The 16,564-nt window shown below is 40.1% G+C and overlaps 1 protein-coding gene across 15 annotated transcripts in view; it reads left to right on the forward strand.

Moving 5' to 3' along the window:
• TENM3 (teneurin transmembrane protein 3) overlaps positions 1–16,564 on the forward strand; it is a 1,268,347-nt gene that overhangs the window by 834,454 nt on the left and 417,329 nt on the right. For 11 of the 15 annotated variants that reach the window (XM_027077054.2, XM_027077058.2, XM_027077059.2 and 8 more), the window contains one exon: positions 4,778–5,056. The exons of the other annotated variants lie outside the window; for them this stretch is intronic. In XM_027077054.2, coding sequence (XP_026932855.1) covers positions 4,778–5,056 — 279 coding nt within the window. The remainder of the gene's footprint in view (positions 1–4,777; positions 5,057–16,564) is intronic. 15 annotated transcript variants of the gene reach the window in all.

A 16,564-nucleotide genomic window follows, 5' to 3' on the forward strand; every position in this document is an offset into this window, starting at 1 on the left:
CTCATTCACCGTATGGGGCACGGATTCAATTCCTGCCCCCCCCCCTTCCCCCCGAGTTATGATCATTTCTCAATCTTGATGACTTGGGACAATGACCACTGCAGCCACTTCTTTATCTCCTCATTTGAGGTTGGTTTGGGGTAAAGAGCAGTTTTTGCAGATCTTGTCTGTAGCATGCCTATGTGAGGGGCTACCGGAAGTGTTTAACCCATAGGTCACAGCAGCGAGGGAAGTCGAAACCACATGGAGTCAGACATGCCAAGTTTTTCCCTGTTACAGATATCCCATACAACTGAACACTATTTGACCCTAAAACTGAAGTATGGATATATACTACAATGTGGATGAACCTTCAAAACGTAATGCTGAGGGAAAGAAGCCAGGCGCAAAAGTCCACATACCGTAGGGTCTGTAGGGTCTGTTTTATTTGAAATGCCCCGAATAGACAAATCTGTAGTGACAGAGAGTGAATTGGCGTTTGCCTAGGGCTAGGGTGAGGAGAGGAGGGGTTGGGGGGGGTGGCAAGAGGAGGTGACTGATCATTGGTACAGAGTTTCTTGGGGGGAGGTGATAAAAATGTTCTGAAGTTGATTGTGGTGATAGTTGCACACCACAAGGCATGTACCGAAAACAGAAAAAAAGAAAAAACAAGGGAGAGAGAAGAGAGAGAAAGCAAAATCTGGACCGTAGAGCGATCTAGACTCGAGGGAAGAAAATAACCCTGGGTTGGGACCTGGACCACCCAATAGTACAGTCTGTTTCTTCTCAACGCACCCAGAGATAGTAGATGTCTTGCTTACTGGTGAACGTACTTGGCATTGCAGCTTTGAAAAATCCCTCCCTGCTCTGACAAGGTTATAGACGCTTTGTGAGAAAAAGTCCAAGAAGCTAAGCCATTTCCCAAGCCCCTTCCTTTATAGGAGGAGTAGCTTTGCTACGTGCCGACCTCACTCGAAGCATTTGTTCTTAGCTGGTCCTGTCCACTTTGTCACAGACCGTTACTCATTTCTTTCAAAATGGGAACTTTTTTTTTTTAACGATCCAGCCTGCCCACGTTGTTGTTTTTTCAGTTTTTAAAAAACAGATTTTTCAAATTTATAAGCATCGTAAAACAAAAACGCCTAATCTGATCCAAGCTATCGTTGCCTTTTAATCACAGTGAATTTCACCCTCAGGTATACTTTATTCTCACTGCAATGTATGGTTTTGGTACTGTTTCAAATTATAGTAGGAAGTTCTGTGTTGGCCCGCTAGTCAAGGTGACCAAAATGCAATGTGCAGGAGGTAAATACTTATTTCACCAGTTCTAGCCAAACGGAATTCGCGCAAAGACTCTAAAAGACAAAGAAGGAAATTAGGGTCATGTTGTTAGAACCATTGCAAAGAATACAATCTGAAGAAAACATGGAAAATAAGAATAAATGTGTCCTTATCTCTTTCATGTTTCTTGAAGCCAAAGCAAGATGGCCAAGTTTTTAGCTGGTTCCAGAAGCATTGTTTCTACCTTTGTCTTCCTACTTTTGTACATTGCCCTAAAGCCTTCCCTACCAACCTCACTCAGCCCAACCCTCCCACCTCTGTGATAACCTTCTGCCAGCTGTGTCTCTTCCCCGAGTCAGAAACCTTTCTTCTTTCTATCATCTGTTTTTGATAAGTATAGCCCATCTTGCTAACACTGCTGCTAGATTGTGGAAAATAACCTGCTAGAACTAATTTATTCTGGTTTGATTCCTAGGTCTCCCCGGTGGCGTTTGCATTAAAACGGGGGATCCCACAAACAAGAATCCTTAACCAAAGAGGGGAATTGACATGAATAGGGTCCGAAGCACCTAGGCAGATCTGGGCTAGAGATACTTTTGAATGAAGGAAAAGTGAAAGTCAACGGCTGTTCTAAAATTATTTGGAAATGATCCTCTCCTCACCATCAAATGCTACATTTCTTTATGCTTGTCAATTACATTTGTCCAGGGGTTTATTTTTTAAGCCATTCTCCTTTAGCCTTTCTTCATACTAGTCACAATTGACATAAAGTATCTCTTAAACCAAGTCGTGAGAACCCTGAAAGATGAAAAAATAGAGGAGTAAAGGGATTTGAACAGAGCTAGTGAGTGGCTTTAACTTAGATCTGCTAGAGGTCGGGTTTAGTGTTCTCTTCTAGAGGAAACGACAGCAGACTTTTTAATTGAGGAGGCCAACCTAACAGGGTTTCCTCCGCGTGTGCTTGCTTTCCAGCTTGCATTTCAGAAAGAGCCCGTAAGAGTTTTGAGTTATTGTGAGACGTTGATTTCCGAGGGTCAGATGTTGAAGGAGTTTGGACTCTACGTATTGGCTCATAGGGATGGTGCTTTGGGTATTTATTTGCAAAGTGAACTGTGTTCACATACCTGAGCAACAAATAATTGAAGACAGTTTTCTGTTTTCCTTCACCTCATAGATTTTTGCATCAAGATGTTACCGTTGTAAAAAGTCAATAACGTGGAAAATGTTTTAAGTTGCGTTTCAAAGATTAGAAAGAAGTTTTACTGCTTTTAACCTCTCTCTTATTTTTATTTTCCAATATGGGCACCTTCCCAAATAGAGGAAAGATGCAGAGGATTTTATCATTCATTTTTACCCTTTAAAAATTATTATGTATTCTTTTTTTTAAAAAAAATTTTTTTCAACATTTATTTTTTATTTATTTTTGGGACAGAGAGAGACAGAGCATGAACGGGGGAGGGGCAGAGAGAGAGGGAGTCACAGAATCAGAAACAGGCTCCAGGCTCCGAGCCATCAGCCCAGAGCCCGACGTGGGGCTCGAACTCACGGACCGCGAGATAGTGACCTGGCTGAAGTCGGACGCTTAACCGACTGCGCCACCCAGGCGCCCCATATGTATTCTTATTTTGAAAAATCAACATGTATAATGGTAATATTTAACTGTTTTTGACCCCTTTCTTCCCTCTTCCCATTTAAAATGTGCTGTATAAATAACAGTGGAGAAATTCTCCCACCACTATTCCATGAACTGCCCATGACATTGACCTTTTTTGGATTTACTTTCATAATACAAGCTACACTAATTCTTTAAGAAAAGATTCTGACAATACTGTGCCTTAATTCGTCAGGCTTGCCCACTTTTTCCACTGTCCAATGGGCTCTTTTTCCCTTTTCTTCTTCTCTTTTTTATTTTCCGACATATTTTTTGGTTCAGGTACTTATTCAAATCTCTCTGATAAGCAGTTTGATTTGCAGCTAATTGTAGCAACAGATTTTCATTATTTATGAGTGTCATTGTCAGAACCCATTTCGAAGGCTGACCAAGATAAAGCTGATTCCGACTTCTGATATGACCACAGCAATAAAGCAATTAACCACACTAGTTAAAATGTGCTGAGGCCTGGAGGCTACTGATACCTTTATAACCAAATATGTACTATATTGTGCATTATGTTTGACTCACTTCCTAGAAGATTCAACATGTTGTTATTTTATCACAAATCACCTATGACATCCGCTTTTAAAACCTACAGTGTTGTGTTAGCTCTCACACCAGCCAATTAACTTTAAGATGTTCGTAGATTGAAGAGATAGAAGTAGGAAAATGAAAACTATGAGTGATCTAAATGCTTCACATTCTTGAAAGGTTGGTTTTATGTAGTGGCATTTAAATCAGTCGTTGTGTGCTGTTATTCTTTACATGGATTTTGATTCTGGTCGGTACCTAAATCTAAATCTCAGACTCCATCACACCAGCACGAGACAAGAAATGGAAGAGTCATATACCTGCATCCTGCAAGCAAACATATTTCTCCCTCTACTCATCCAGAGGCCCATAAAACATACGTGAAAGTTCAAGAATACATACACGATTGGCAAAGTCATTAATAAGAGTAGTCATTTTAAAGTGTCACCTAATTTAAACACTTTTACTTTAAGTTATTGCCGTGTTGTGGGTTTTATTATGCTCAATTTATTAGTAAAGGCCCGCAGGGTTCACAGCCGTTTATTTTTCAGGGAACTTGATTTTATCATTAATTTTTAAATACATTTTTCTCCCACTTTATTTTTAGAGTGCACTTTATTTGCAAAAATTGGTTTACTCTGATCAATACCGATGTTTCCAGGTGATTACTAAAGCACAATGTCTAGAAAGTCATATGTCTGCAAATTTTCAAGGCATGACACTCCAAAATATAGTATATGTACACACACACACACACACACACACACACACACACAGGATTTGTGTTTACATCGGTTGCTAACTTAAGGTGGGAATATGTAATAAAGATTGACCAAGCTCCTATTTCTACTTAACAAGTAACTTAGTCTCTTTTCTCTTGCAAAGGAGTGACATCTGGGTGGGAAAAATCCCATCATTTAGGACTAGAGCCAAGACACCAGAGATAACTCTGACAGTTTCTCTTGCTTCCCAAGTTGCGAAACAAACTTCGATCACTGATAACCAGTCCTTTCTCTGGGCTGAGTTGGCATGGCGTGTTCTCCTTGGCTTACCTCTCTCTGGAGGTGCTTACGGGCTTAAGTGGTTGACTTAAGGAGCCCTAAGTGGGGGTGTGTGGGAAGTCAGGGGAGGAACCCCACCCGCCCGCCATAATTGCACCCACTTGACCATATGCCATGCTTTGCTAATGTAAACACCTGGTGCTGATAACTGAAAAACCTGAATGCTTGAGTGTTTATTTTAGGGAGATTTCTTTAAAAAAAAAAAAAAGAAGAAGAAGAAGAAAATGAAACATGTACTCACTAGTTGTTATCTTTTTTTCCCCCTAATTAGGACAGAATTTTACCCTAAGGCAGTTAGGAGTTTGTGAACCAGCAACTCGAAGAGGACTTGTGTTTTGTGCGGAAATGGGGCTCCCCCACAGAGGTTACTCTATCAGTGCAGGGTCAGATGCTGATACTGAAAATGAAGCAGTGATGTCCCCAGAGCATGCCATGAGACTTTGGGGCAGGGGGGTCAAATCAGGCCGCAGCTCCTGCCTGTCAAGCCGGTCCAACTCAGCCCTCACCCTGACAGATACGGAGCACGAAAACAAGTCAGACAGTGAGAATGGTAAGTACCATTTTTTGCTCTATAATGTTGGCCTTCAGAGCTGCTGTCTGTTTTAGTCAAATGTGGGGGCATGCTTCTCTTCCTTTCTTCTCTCCTCACATTTCTTCCTTCTCTTTCTTCCTTCTTCCTTTCTTTTGGTTCTAACGCAGTAGAACTCAAGAAGTGTCCTTGAATAATGCATTTTTTTTTCCTGGGAAGAAATCAATATTCGACATCAGATGGTTAAATTATGCAAGCAGTCTATGATGTGTTAGCTATAGTTTTGAAAAACATTTTAATTATGTACAGAAAAAAAAAAAAGATTAGCTTTGACTTATCTTGGACCATGTCACCTGTTATTCTCTGTGGGGTAGCAAAGCAAGTGGTGATAAAGTTTACCCCAGAGCCAGCTTGTAATCAAAGATGTCTTTGTAGATTCCTCTTGAAGATATCTCAAAGTTGCAGAATCTTAGAATGGATGAGTGAGCACACAGAATAGTTTATTAACAGGGCTCAAGTGATTGAAGAACAAATTTGATCATGCTTTAAACTTACTAGTTGATGAGAGCCATTGAGATTTTGGTAAAGAGGGAGAGTGTGGTTTTTGATGTGCTTTGCGGACTGGATTATTATTCAGTTAAGTCCACACACAGAAACTGCATTGTAGGATATCCAAATAGCAGTGTTGCATACTGTAAGAAAGGTGTCTTTAGAAATTATTGGGATTTTTTTCTTAGTGCCAATGCGGGATAATAATAACAGTTCATTTATATACAATAATAGCTTTAAAAGGAAACTTAATTTTTCGTCAGTATTGCTTTTAAGGAGAATTGGGGCGTCAGTGCCAACGTCCCAGACAGCAAAAGGACATTTCTCTGTCGGCATTTAGTATTAACGGTGCCCTTGCTACTTTAATATAGTTATTGACGCTATGTGTGTATGATGCACCAGGAAGCAAGGAGAAAATTAAAATGGAGGAATTGCATGACATTTGAAAAGAAAGATGGTTGTTTCACCAACGGCGTTTCATTTGTATTATTTATTGACCAACTTTGTCAGCTTCGCTTTGCCATAGGAAAGCAGGTCTGTTCAGCTTTCCGTTTTAGCTGCTACAGGACGGAGTGGTGCCTAATGCTTTCACTCTTACCGGCTTCCCTTCAAGTCACAAAAAAAAGTCTCACTTAAACCAACTAACACAGGATCTTATGTAGAATACTTCAGCGCGTCAAACCAAAGTCAAGATCGATTAATGATTCGCACTCACTGTATTCATTTTGGAAGTGTCACTTCTTGATGGTGGCTGGCTTTATTCCAGCCCCAAACAGGAAACAAGGACGGTTCTTTCTGACAAAATGAGTCTTCGAATCAGGCTGCCAGCGTTTCTCTGAGCTAATCCACTCACCTCCGTAAAACCTGTATTTGTATCTGCTTTCACTGGGGATTCAGAAGTTCCTGACCTTAAATGCGTAAGCGTTGGTACCAACTTTGTTTCCTGTCTATCCGAATCTTCAGGTACGATGGTTATATTCCAACGTAGCACTCGGCATTTGATTTCCCTAAACTACATCATTAAAACTTATGGTAGTTATAGAAAAGAATAGAACGCAGCAAGATAATGCATTCGTTTCTGATTATCTGCATTATATCCATACCCGTATCCATTAAATATTGTCTCGTATCGGGTCAGGTTGTTCTTTCCACCCACAATCTTTGTGGCATCTTTATCCTTTCTAATGACAAATGTATCCTGTTAGAGCATCTGTATTCGTAAAACAGAAATGAAGTGTACGATTTTTAAAATTCTACACCTGCTGAAGCGATTTCACGGTGAATGCCCCAACACATGCCGTTTTTTTGTTTTTTGTTTTTTGTTTTCTTTTTGGAAAATCTAAAACTTACCAAATTTTCAACTTTTAGTTAAGAGTATGAAATATCCAAATGGCAGGGAGGAGAGAAGGAAGACTGAGTTTCTCCCTACCATGGACCCTCACCATCTGCATGGACTGTCATTACCTAGAGGAGGTCCTCGCCTCCCCTGCTCCCTGGTAGACCTTGTTCATGGAGTTACGTCAAGGTGAGAGAAGGTGTGCTCTTTCCCGGCTCCAGGTGCTTGTTATGAAGCAGAATGAAGAGAGACAGGAAGAGGGTGTCAAGGGCCCTGCATCGAAATTCAGAACATTTGGTAGCATTTGTTGAGAGTAAACAACAGGTCAGCCAAGTTAAGAGTATAGAGTGTCAAAAACAATGTTTGTTGAGCTGGGCAAGGGATGACTTAAACTCGTGTTTACTCTTTTCCCCAAGGTTTGGCTGTGGTTGTTTTAAAAAAGAACACAACAACAACAAAAAACATTTTGATGGTCCAAGAAGTCCCAATGAGGTCAGCCTAGGGAAGAAAACAAAAAAGCAAACAAAATAGATATGGCCTCTGAAGGAACACTGGTTGTCGCGTAGATTTAATATGTACGGCCATAGGAGCATTTCAGATTAATGTATTTGTTCTGAATTGTCACTGATCAGTCCGAAGGAGCAAGATTCCACTAAAAGGAATTAATTGCATTAAGAGGTGGGAAAGCATACTTTTCTGGGATATGTGGCAGATCTTTTGAATTGTGGAATGAAACAAGAGTATTGAGGAATTTTTTTTTTCTGATATAAAAACTATGGATATCTTTCTTAAGCTGAGTTGTAGGGAAAACTAGAATCCATAATCCTACACACGGCCTTCTAACATCCTTCTAAGCCGTATCCTCAAAACTGTTATGTAGTTTGCTGTTACTATTTCTGGTCAAATATTTCTAATATAAAATAAACATAATTGAATTCTGTCCTCGGTTATTCTTCACAGCTCTAAGTTTGAGAGGCTATTGATTTTTCCAGTGATATCTTTCTTTGCTTTTCATTATTTTAAGTGTCTAATACCATTCACTGTACTAGCTTCGGATGCATCATTGGAAGTTCTATTATATCACTATAGGTCGAAACAAGAGGGACATGTGAGAAATAACTCACCAAAATGAAACGAATTCAGGAACCAGACATTGCCTTGTTTTCATCCGGTTTAGCACTGGAGTTTTCGTTGACTGTTTTCATCATTTGAAATAACTGTGAATAGGCTGTTTTCCCCAGAAAACTGTTATTCAACATTTGTAAAATTATGCAAGCCAAGTGCCCGATGTTCTAGTTGAAACTTCAAAGAAGAGTGTAGTCACTAAAAGGGATTAGGTTTCATTTATTTATTGATAAAGAGGCCAACAGTTCAAGTTAAGAAGGCGCTAGAACGGCTGTGAGGCTAATGAAATTTTGATGGTCTGAGCATCCCACAAGAGGAAAGGAACATTCGGACCATGTCACACGTCTCCATGTTAGCAGAGATTCAAAACAAGTGATAAAATTTATTCTTTTGCAAAACTAACTCTTCACCAACCACAGGGATTTGAAGTTAAACAAGAATTTTGGGGAAAGAATTTTTTTTTTTTCCGGTATATTGAGTTACGTATGCAATTCCAAATGTTGATCTTGTTCTGAGTTAAGGATATGGGAGAAGACTGTTCTAGACACATAGTGCTTGCTGTGGTCGTTCTCCTCATTCTCCAGCCAGATACTGGTGGGGCAGTGGGTTTGTGGTCACCTACTAAGCCGCCGTTCTGGTAAGCTGTTGAGAGGTGACAAAATAAACGTGATGAGTCGCCCTCATCAAAGGTAGAATTACCAGTATGCTCTGGGTTGTTTTAAGCATCTTTCCTGTCTCTGATGTATTGTTAAAAGACCCCCAGCTGAATTTCCGCTTTCCAGCTTTGCAGGTAATCTGATCTCCGTTCCAACTGTCTATTTAAATGTCAGGAACAAAGGACTTTTGTTTTCCCCCCAAGACATCAACCTTTAAGCTTTAAAAATGTTTGTTTGTGCATCTTTTCCCAGAAGAAGCCAAAACATAGAACATCCTTTGTCGTCCGGCGGTGCGGCATCATGAAAGGTGCCTGGGTTTAGAATCACACTGGTCAAGGTTTCAGTCTCTTCTTTCAGCAGCTGCGACTCTTGGCTCCTGAATCACCCGGAGCTGGAGTTCCCAACTTTCCCCTCTCTGCCTGCTCGTCTTCGGGGGTACTGCAGTCCCAGAGGTGCGGTGCTGTCCTGCTGAGGTCCTCGTCTTGGTTCATCTCCCTCTCTCCATGGTCTCTTATGCCCCTTGGAAAGCCATGACCTTTGAAGTTAGACCAGGAGGAGCTGGCACTCCTCTTCCGCCTCACTGTCATTCTGGACCTCGAGGGCCTCCACTGAGGGATGGTTGAGGACATGTCATCAGGGGGCAGATCACCTGGGTTTGCATGGGTCCCACCACCTCTGCGCTGTGTGACCTTGGACAAGGTAGTTGACCTTCCTGTGCTGCAGTTTCCACAGGGGTAAAATAGAGAAAATGGCACATAGCATATAGTCCGTATAGGGCTGCTGTAAGGATTAAACGAGTTCAGATCTACAGAGCTCATCGTGTGCCTAGAACACTGGCGTCGAGTGAGTGCCCAAAAGCGCGCGTTCTTATCATCTGTAAAAAGGGGACGATTATGTCTCCTTCCTAAGAGGTGATGGGGATTGAGTTAGATAAGCATCATCAAGTTACCTCCACCGTTTTGGCCCACAGCGAATCCCCCCTCCTACCCACCCCTGCCTCTTTTTACTCTCTCTCTCTCTGTCTGCATTAGTTTTGTACGTGTGTGTCGAGAGGAGGGAGAGCTAGTGGTCTCCAGAAAAGGCACTGATAATTTGCATAGTCTGGTGTTTCTGTCGCCATTTATTGACTCTTTTATTTTCCTCCCAAACCCCACATCCTTTTTAATTTACTGTAATTAAATGAATGTACATTGAATGGTGCTGATAATTAGTCTGATGGCTGTAGACTTCAAAGACTTTTAGCCTGCTCCTTCCCCTCCTGGCCAAAGGAAATTTCAAAAGTAGTGTTTCCCTCAAAGGCATGTTACTTAGACAGCCAGTCAATTAAAAGGCAATTACCTGATGCTCATCAGTTCACACGATAAAATAAATCATTCCTGAAAGACTTTATTTCTCACCTGGGGTCTTAGCAATATACCTGTTGTAGGACCTCACTGATGCCACACTAATTGTGCATGATCCTGAAGTTTTAAGGGCTAATTTGGCTGACAAAGAGGGTAGAGCAGTAAAGTGCAATATTTTGAGGTGAAATAGATACTTGGTGCAGCTAAAATACTTCAAGGAACCAGCTGTCCTTTGGAATACTGTTTTCATTTTTTAAACATTTGTTTACCTTTGAGGGAGAGAGCGAGAGTACGAGCAGGGGAGGGGCAGAGAGAGGGAGGCAGAGGATCCGAAGCAGGCTCCCTGCTGTCAGTGCAGGGCCCAACGCAGGACTTGAACTCACACACCATGAGATCATGACCTGAGCCACCCAGGCGCCCCAGAATTCCATTGCCTCTACTTTACCCACGAACCTTTCAGCCTACTTTGGGAATTGATTTTTCGAATTAGGATGGAGTTCTGTTGCCACAGGAAATAAATACTTCAGCATTATTCTAATTTTATGAGATTTTACTACACATACTAAACTATAATTTGCATATGAATTCCATTATGGGCTCTCTTCTGGCATGTAATGGTCACTTTTGGCGTGTTCTACCGTTGTAAATTATATTTTATGTTTTAGGTGCCCTGGGATGTCAGAAACAGCAAAAGTAAGATGCTGTATACTTGCTAAATCAAGCTCAGAATTAGAGTGCTGCGTTGCAGAGTCCAGTCAAATAGGTTCCAATATATAAAAGTAATTATATGGCCTTGATATGTATACATTTATGGTTTAATAGCGACTTGCCATTCTCTTCACAAAAGCTTCCCTATTTCACTTTGAAGAATGAGATACGTTTATTTTGTGGATGTGTTACAGGTCACCCGAGCAAATAAAGCTATGATGTAAAATTTTTTTTTTTAATTTAGCGTTCTGACACTCTAATTAAGGAGGCTCTAAAGTATACCATTTTTGTTGTTGTGACCTAAGTATTTATATATATGTGTATTTTCCATTCTAAGAAGATTTTCAGAACCTCTTGGCTGTTTGCTACTTTTCACATGACTATTGCCATTTCTGCAGACTTCAATTTGTGCTTTAAGTATTGTTCAGAGTATGTGGACTAGATGCTCTCTCTATTTGTATTCTAAATGTTCTTTTCATTATAGAGTTAAAATCAAAGTAAAGTGTACTAGGCACATATCAAAACTGATGATGTGTGCTATTTTGATTTTTGAATGTGTTTTTGATATCCTTGAAAAATCACAGTGGTAGCAGGAAGATTGTTTTAATTAATGAATTGAACGGTAGCAAATGCTGAATCAGGTTTATTGATGTAATTATCACTGAAATAGAAAAATTGAGTGTTAGAGCCATAGAACCTTAGTGGATTTGCCATTCTGTGGGTATTCAAGTGTTTGAAGAGCAACTAACTGGGGGTTTTCTTGGTGCTACTTAAAGAATATTCTTCCCAAGTCATAATAATTCTGTTTATCAACATTATACACACATGCAAGTATAAACGTGAAGACCTTATACATTATTTACTGAGTAGTGTGAACAATGGTTTTACTACCTTGAAGTTTTTTTTATATTTATCAGTGGATTTGAGATAATTTTCCATAATGAATAGACTATACAGAAACTAAAGGCAGAATCTTTTTTTTTAAGTTTATTTATTTATTTTGAGAGAGAGACATGAGAGGAGCAGAGAGAGAGGGAGAGAGAGAGAATCCCAAGCAGGCTTCCCACTGTCAGCACAGAGCCTGCCCCAGGGCCTGAACCCATGAACTGTGAGATCATGACCTGAGCCAAAACCAAGAGTCAGGCATTTAACCCACCAAGCCACCCAGGGGCTCCTAAATGCAAAATCACTTTAAAATGCATATTGAAATTCCTACAAATGCATATAAATTTGAGAAAAGGGCAATTAAAAATGTCTTATGAGTCGTACCTTGACTTTACGTATCATTTCACAGACAGTGCACTTGGGTGGCTCAGTCGGTTTCGGCTCAGGTCCCGAGCCTGATCTCATGGTTCGTGGGTTTGAGCCCCACATCAGGCTCTGTGTTGATGGCACGGAGCCTGCTTTGGATTCTGTCTCCCTCTCTGTCTCTCTCTGCCCCTTCCCTGCTCGCTCTCTCTCTCTCTCTATTTCTATCTCTCTTAAATAAATAAACATTAAATATTGTCACACAGAAACTGAAAAGTGAACACAGTTTAGATGTGACGTTTTGAACTGATTTCTTACTATATCAACTACATCTTCCCTCAATGAACAGTAAATGCTGGGTATTATACCAGGTGCTGGAAAAACAAAAAGGAGTAAGAAGTCATCCCCAACTTCTAGAGACTCATAGGCTGAGTGGGCCAACGGGCTTGGATTTTAATGTGCTAAATGGTATTAGCACATGATATGCAAAGTCAGTGTCAGCACAGAGAAGATTGTTGCCAACAGAGATTGAGGGTGGAAGAGAAGAGGGAGGAAGAAGGAGGTGGCTTTGGAATCAGGCTCAAAAATGTATAGAAATTCAAGATGTAGGTAGAGCAGCAAAGGAAAAGGGATAAAATCTGTGGGGACTCTTCTGAGAGCCATGAGCTGTTTGGTACCTGGAACACAGGATGTGGGGAGGTGAGTGATGATTTGCGGCGGTACAAGCTGCCCCAAACCATATTTGCAAAACGGCCACACGGCCATGTTAAGACATCTGTCCTTTTTCCTGAAGGTGATGGAGAGGCTCTGAAGGATTTTCGTGCAGAGTAATATTACAGTCCTATTTACAGTCTATGGAGCACTCTGAAAGCAGTCCCAAAAGTCGACTGTCTTCCCCCCAGGGAGTAAGATCTGTAGGGGCTCAGCTCTGTTCACCATTCCATCTCTGTACTCACCTTGCCCAGTGCCTGAGCCTGGAGGTACAGTGTTTGCTGAGCAAAGATGCAGTGGGTTTGTAGGTCGAACTTGAAAGCAAATGGGCCAATCAGGTAGTATTATAATTATCAGAGTGAGAAGATACACAAGTTTAAACCAAGAACTAGGCAGGAGAGGAAGACTGATTGAAATAGAAAGCATCAAGAGTTGAAGATGTATTCATCGTGCTGGGATTAGGGACGTTTAAAAAGACCCTGTAATGTGGAAGAACAGTACGATCCCAGCAATGGTATAATTCAAGTTGGAGGTTAAAGTATATTGTTTGTGGTAGAGTTAGTAAGTCAGACATGAACGGGTTGTATTTAAGGTGTCTGGGGACACCAAAGTTCAAGAATCTATTAGGCAGTTATACATAGAATAAGAAAATTCAAGTAGATTTTGTTTAAAAACATTTACCTTCTAATCCATATCATTGCAGTGAAAGCCATGTGGCAGAATTAAAAGTGTCCCCAAAAGCAAACCTTGAGTCAAGAGGAGAACGGAAGGTTAAGTCCTGAGTTCACCAATATGTAACATAAAGGCTTAAAGGGAGTACCCATGAAAGAAACAAAGGAGGACCCTCCACAGAGATAAAGAGAAAATCAACAATCTGTTCACAGGAGACAAGAGAGAGCGGGGATGGGAAGCGAGAGAGAGAGGGTCTAAACTTCCAAAAGTCTAGTGAGTCAAGTGCAGAGATACCCTTTGGACTGCACACGAGGTTATTCATTTCTGTGTAGGGGGCATGGTGGTCAAATTGCAGTGGGAGGGCATAAGAACAGAAACCTAAAAATATGGCACCAGCAAGTGTTGATCATTCTTTCCAAAGACAGAAGGGAGGTAGGCTGGCAACCCCTGAGATACACAGAGGCAGAGGTATTTTTATGTCGGAGGACATTTCAGCCTCTTTATAAGGAAAAGGAAGGAGCCATCCAGCAAGGAGAAGGGGAACAGAGAGATTAGGGAACATTGATAATTTGGCCTCTGAGGGATGTAGAGTAAAGGGATCTTGGAAATACAAATTTATGTCACTGCGAATCTCTCAAAGCGTTTTATCGTTTAAGGTACTCTTCATCTTAAAACTGTGTGTGCATGATAAGTTTTGGGTTTGTTATAGAAAAGGTGCACTTAAAAAAGGTAAACTTCGATCTGTATTGATTAGAATCATGCAAATGGCAAGTCGGTGTAGTATAAGTTGATGATAGTTGACGGAATTGAGACTCTGTGTCATCAGAAGGTTTGGGGGAAAGTACATTCTTATTCAAAATTCATGCTTTATTTCAGGTAGTTCTATAAAACCGTAAGTACAGACACACACACACACACACACACACACACACCCAGAATCCAGTGGAAAACAGGTGGTTATTGACTTTGGAGCCTGACCTAACAGGACTATTCTCCGTACTCCTCCAGACACATAGGTAACTTCTTTCTTTTCCTTATCCTTTCCTTTGCTTAAGAAACGTGCGTGTTTATAAACTTAAAATTGTATAACGAGATTTGATCATTAATTAATACTCTCAAGGCATTAGCAAACATTTATTTTAAAAAATCATATCCAAAAGGGGGCCAGAAAGCCATATCACAAGAGATATGTGCAAGAAAAAAAAAAGAAAAAAAGAGAAATACGCTATAAAACGCCAGAGTGGAAGTTATTACCTGTATATTGCAGTTTGGAAGATGGTGACCCTGTGAGATGATTATTCAGACTAAACTGAATAATTGATTTGTCTTAATTAGTTAATATCAAAGTAATCCGTAGGAAGTAGGCTTGATCTTCCAACTGGTTTTTATAGGGGTGTTAAAGTTCACAAAGAGAGATCTTAAAATTTTGACATACAGCAGCTGGAGATTCCTGGGGGATTTGAAAGTGCTTGAATGAAATGTCAGTTGCTGCAGAACACAAGTATAAAACATTCCCTTATAATGGACTGTGTCTCACTTACTGTGACTGGTGCACCATTGTATAGATTGTAGGGTACAAAATATTCTCATAGGTGCTTATTCGTTGTTCAAATGAACCTCTTTATAAAGTTTAAGACTTCAGATAATCATTAGAATTTTTCAAACATTCAGTCATTGTTTGCATTGTACTATCTCAATAACCAAGTAAAATGATAGGTCATGACAGACATGATAAAAATGAAACTTTAGGTCAAACAAATTTAAGTATAAAATATCATGAGTGTTTAAATCCATGCCCTTAATGGATCTATTTTAGTTACTTTGCATCACATGTTCATTGGACAGTGCAGAGAAGCAAATGGGTAGTATTAACGAGTTTTTATTTTGGGATTTACACTTTTATTCTTTTCTGTGTATATACTTTTCAAAAATTAAAACTACGATTTCTGTTTTTACTGAAGTCACTCCATGTTATCAGACATTCTTCTACAACATAGTATTTTTCCATGCTATGCTTTACTGTAATTTGTTTAACAGACCCACTACTTTTGGACATGTAGGTTGTTTGAAATTTCCCTGTTATAAATTGTGTTGTAGTAACTATCCTAGTGGCTAAATCCTTGCCCCGAATTCTGTTACTACCTTAGGATAGATTCTTGGAAGTGGGATCTCAGAGCCAAAGGGTACATACGATTTAAAGCTTTTGATAGACCCTGTCAAAGTGCCCTGCAAAAAAAACTTGTATCAATTTACACTCCCACCAGCGGTACAAAAAAGTGTCTTTTTCCACAAGCCATTGACAGCAGATGTTGCCATGCTTTAAAATGATGGCAACTTGATAAAATATAGCATCTTACTGTTGTTGGAATTTATATTCATTTGATGGATAGGTTGAATATATTCTCATGCATCTGTATACCGGTTTAGTTCTGTTTGTATTTCTTCTTTTGTGAATTGCCAGTTCATGCCCTTTGTCCATTGTTCTATCGGGGTATATGAAGAAACGGATATTCTAGGACGTAAGGAAAATGAAAGGAGAGTGGAATTCAAGGACACCAGGACACTGACACTTCCCCCCCAACCCCACCCCGCCCCGCCCCGGGTGTACATGAAGCCTTGATGAGAGGGTTTGGTTGTAGGAAGACCTGATATGTATAAACGTCTCCTTAAATGGGGGCCTTCTGCTCGGAGAGATAGGTGTAGGCTTCCTAAGCGTAGTGAGTAGAGATGCCAACTCTATGGATCAAGTGTAAGGTCCTCCGGTCTAGCAGGACCCTGCCTTGCTTAAATAGCTGCACACTCTTTGTTAGAGATTCTAAGTGCCAAGAAAATCTGCATCTTCTCCAGCTCGGCAAAGCAGATTCATTTCTACCAAGTTTCTGCCTCCTTATCAAATAAATTTTAAAAGGCAATGGTAGCAGTAAGAGGTAAATCTTTTTTCATCAATCCTTCGCCTGATGGGAAAGATGCAGTAGAGAGAGGTAGATACAATATATATATATATTTTTTTTTACTTAGAGAATTTCAAGTGCTTTCTTATAGTAAGAATGTTAATAATTCTTTGTCTCTTTTGAGATATTTAGATCCTAATCTTTTGCAAGTGTTTTGTTTAGTTTGAATTTAAGATATTGTTTCTATAAAGATTTTTTAAAGAAAGCTCTTAAAATATAGTCAAGTCAGT

Source organism: Acinonyx jubatus, chromosome B1, assembly GCF_027475565.1.
Source record: "Acinonyx jubatus isolate Ajub_Pintada_27869175 chromosome B1, VMU_Ajub_asm_v1.0, whole genome shotgun sequence".
NCBI lineage: Eukaryota > Metazoa > Chordata > Mammalia > Carnivora > Felidae > Acinonyx > Acinonyx jubatus.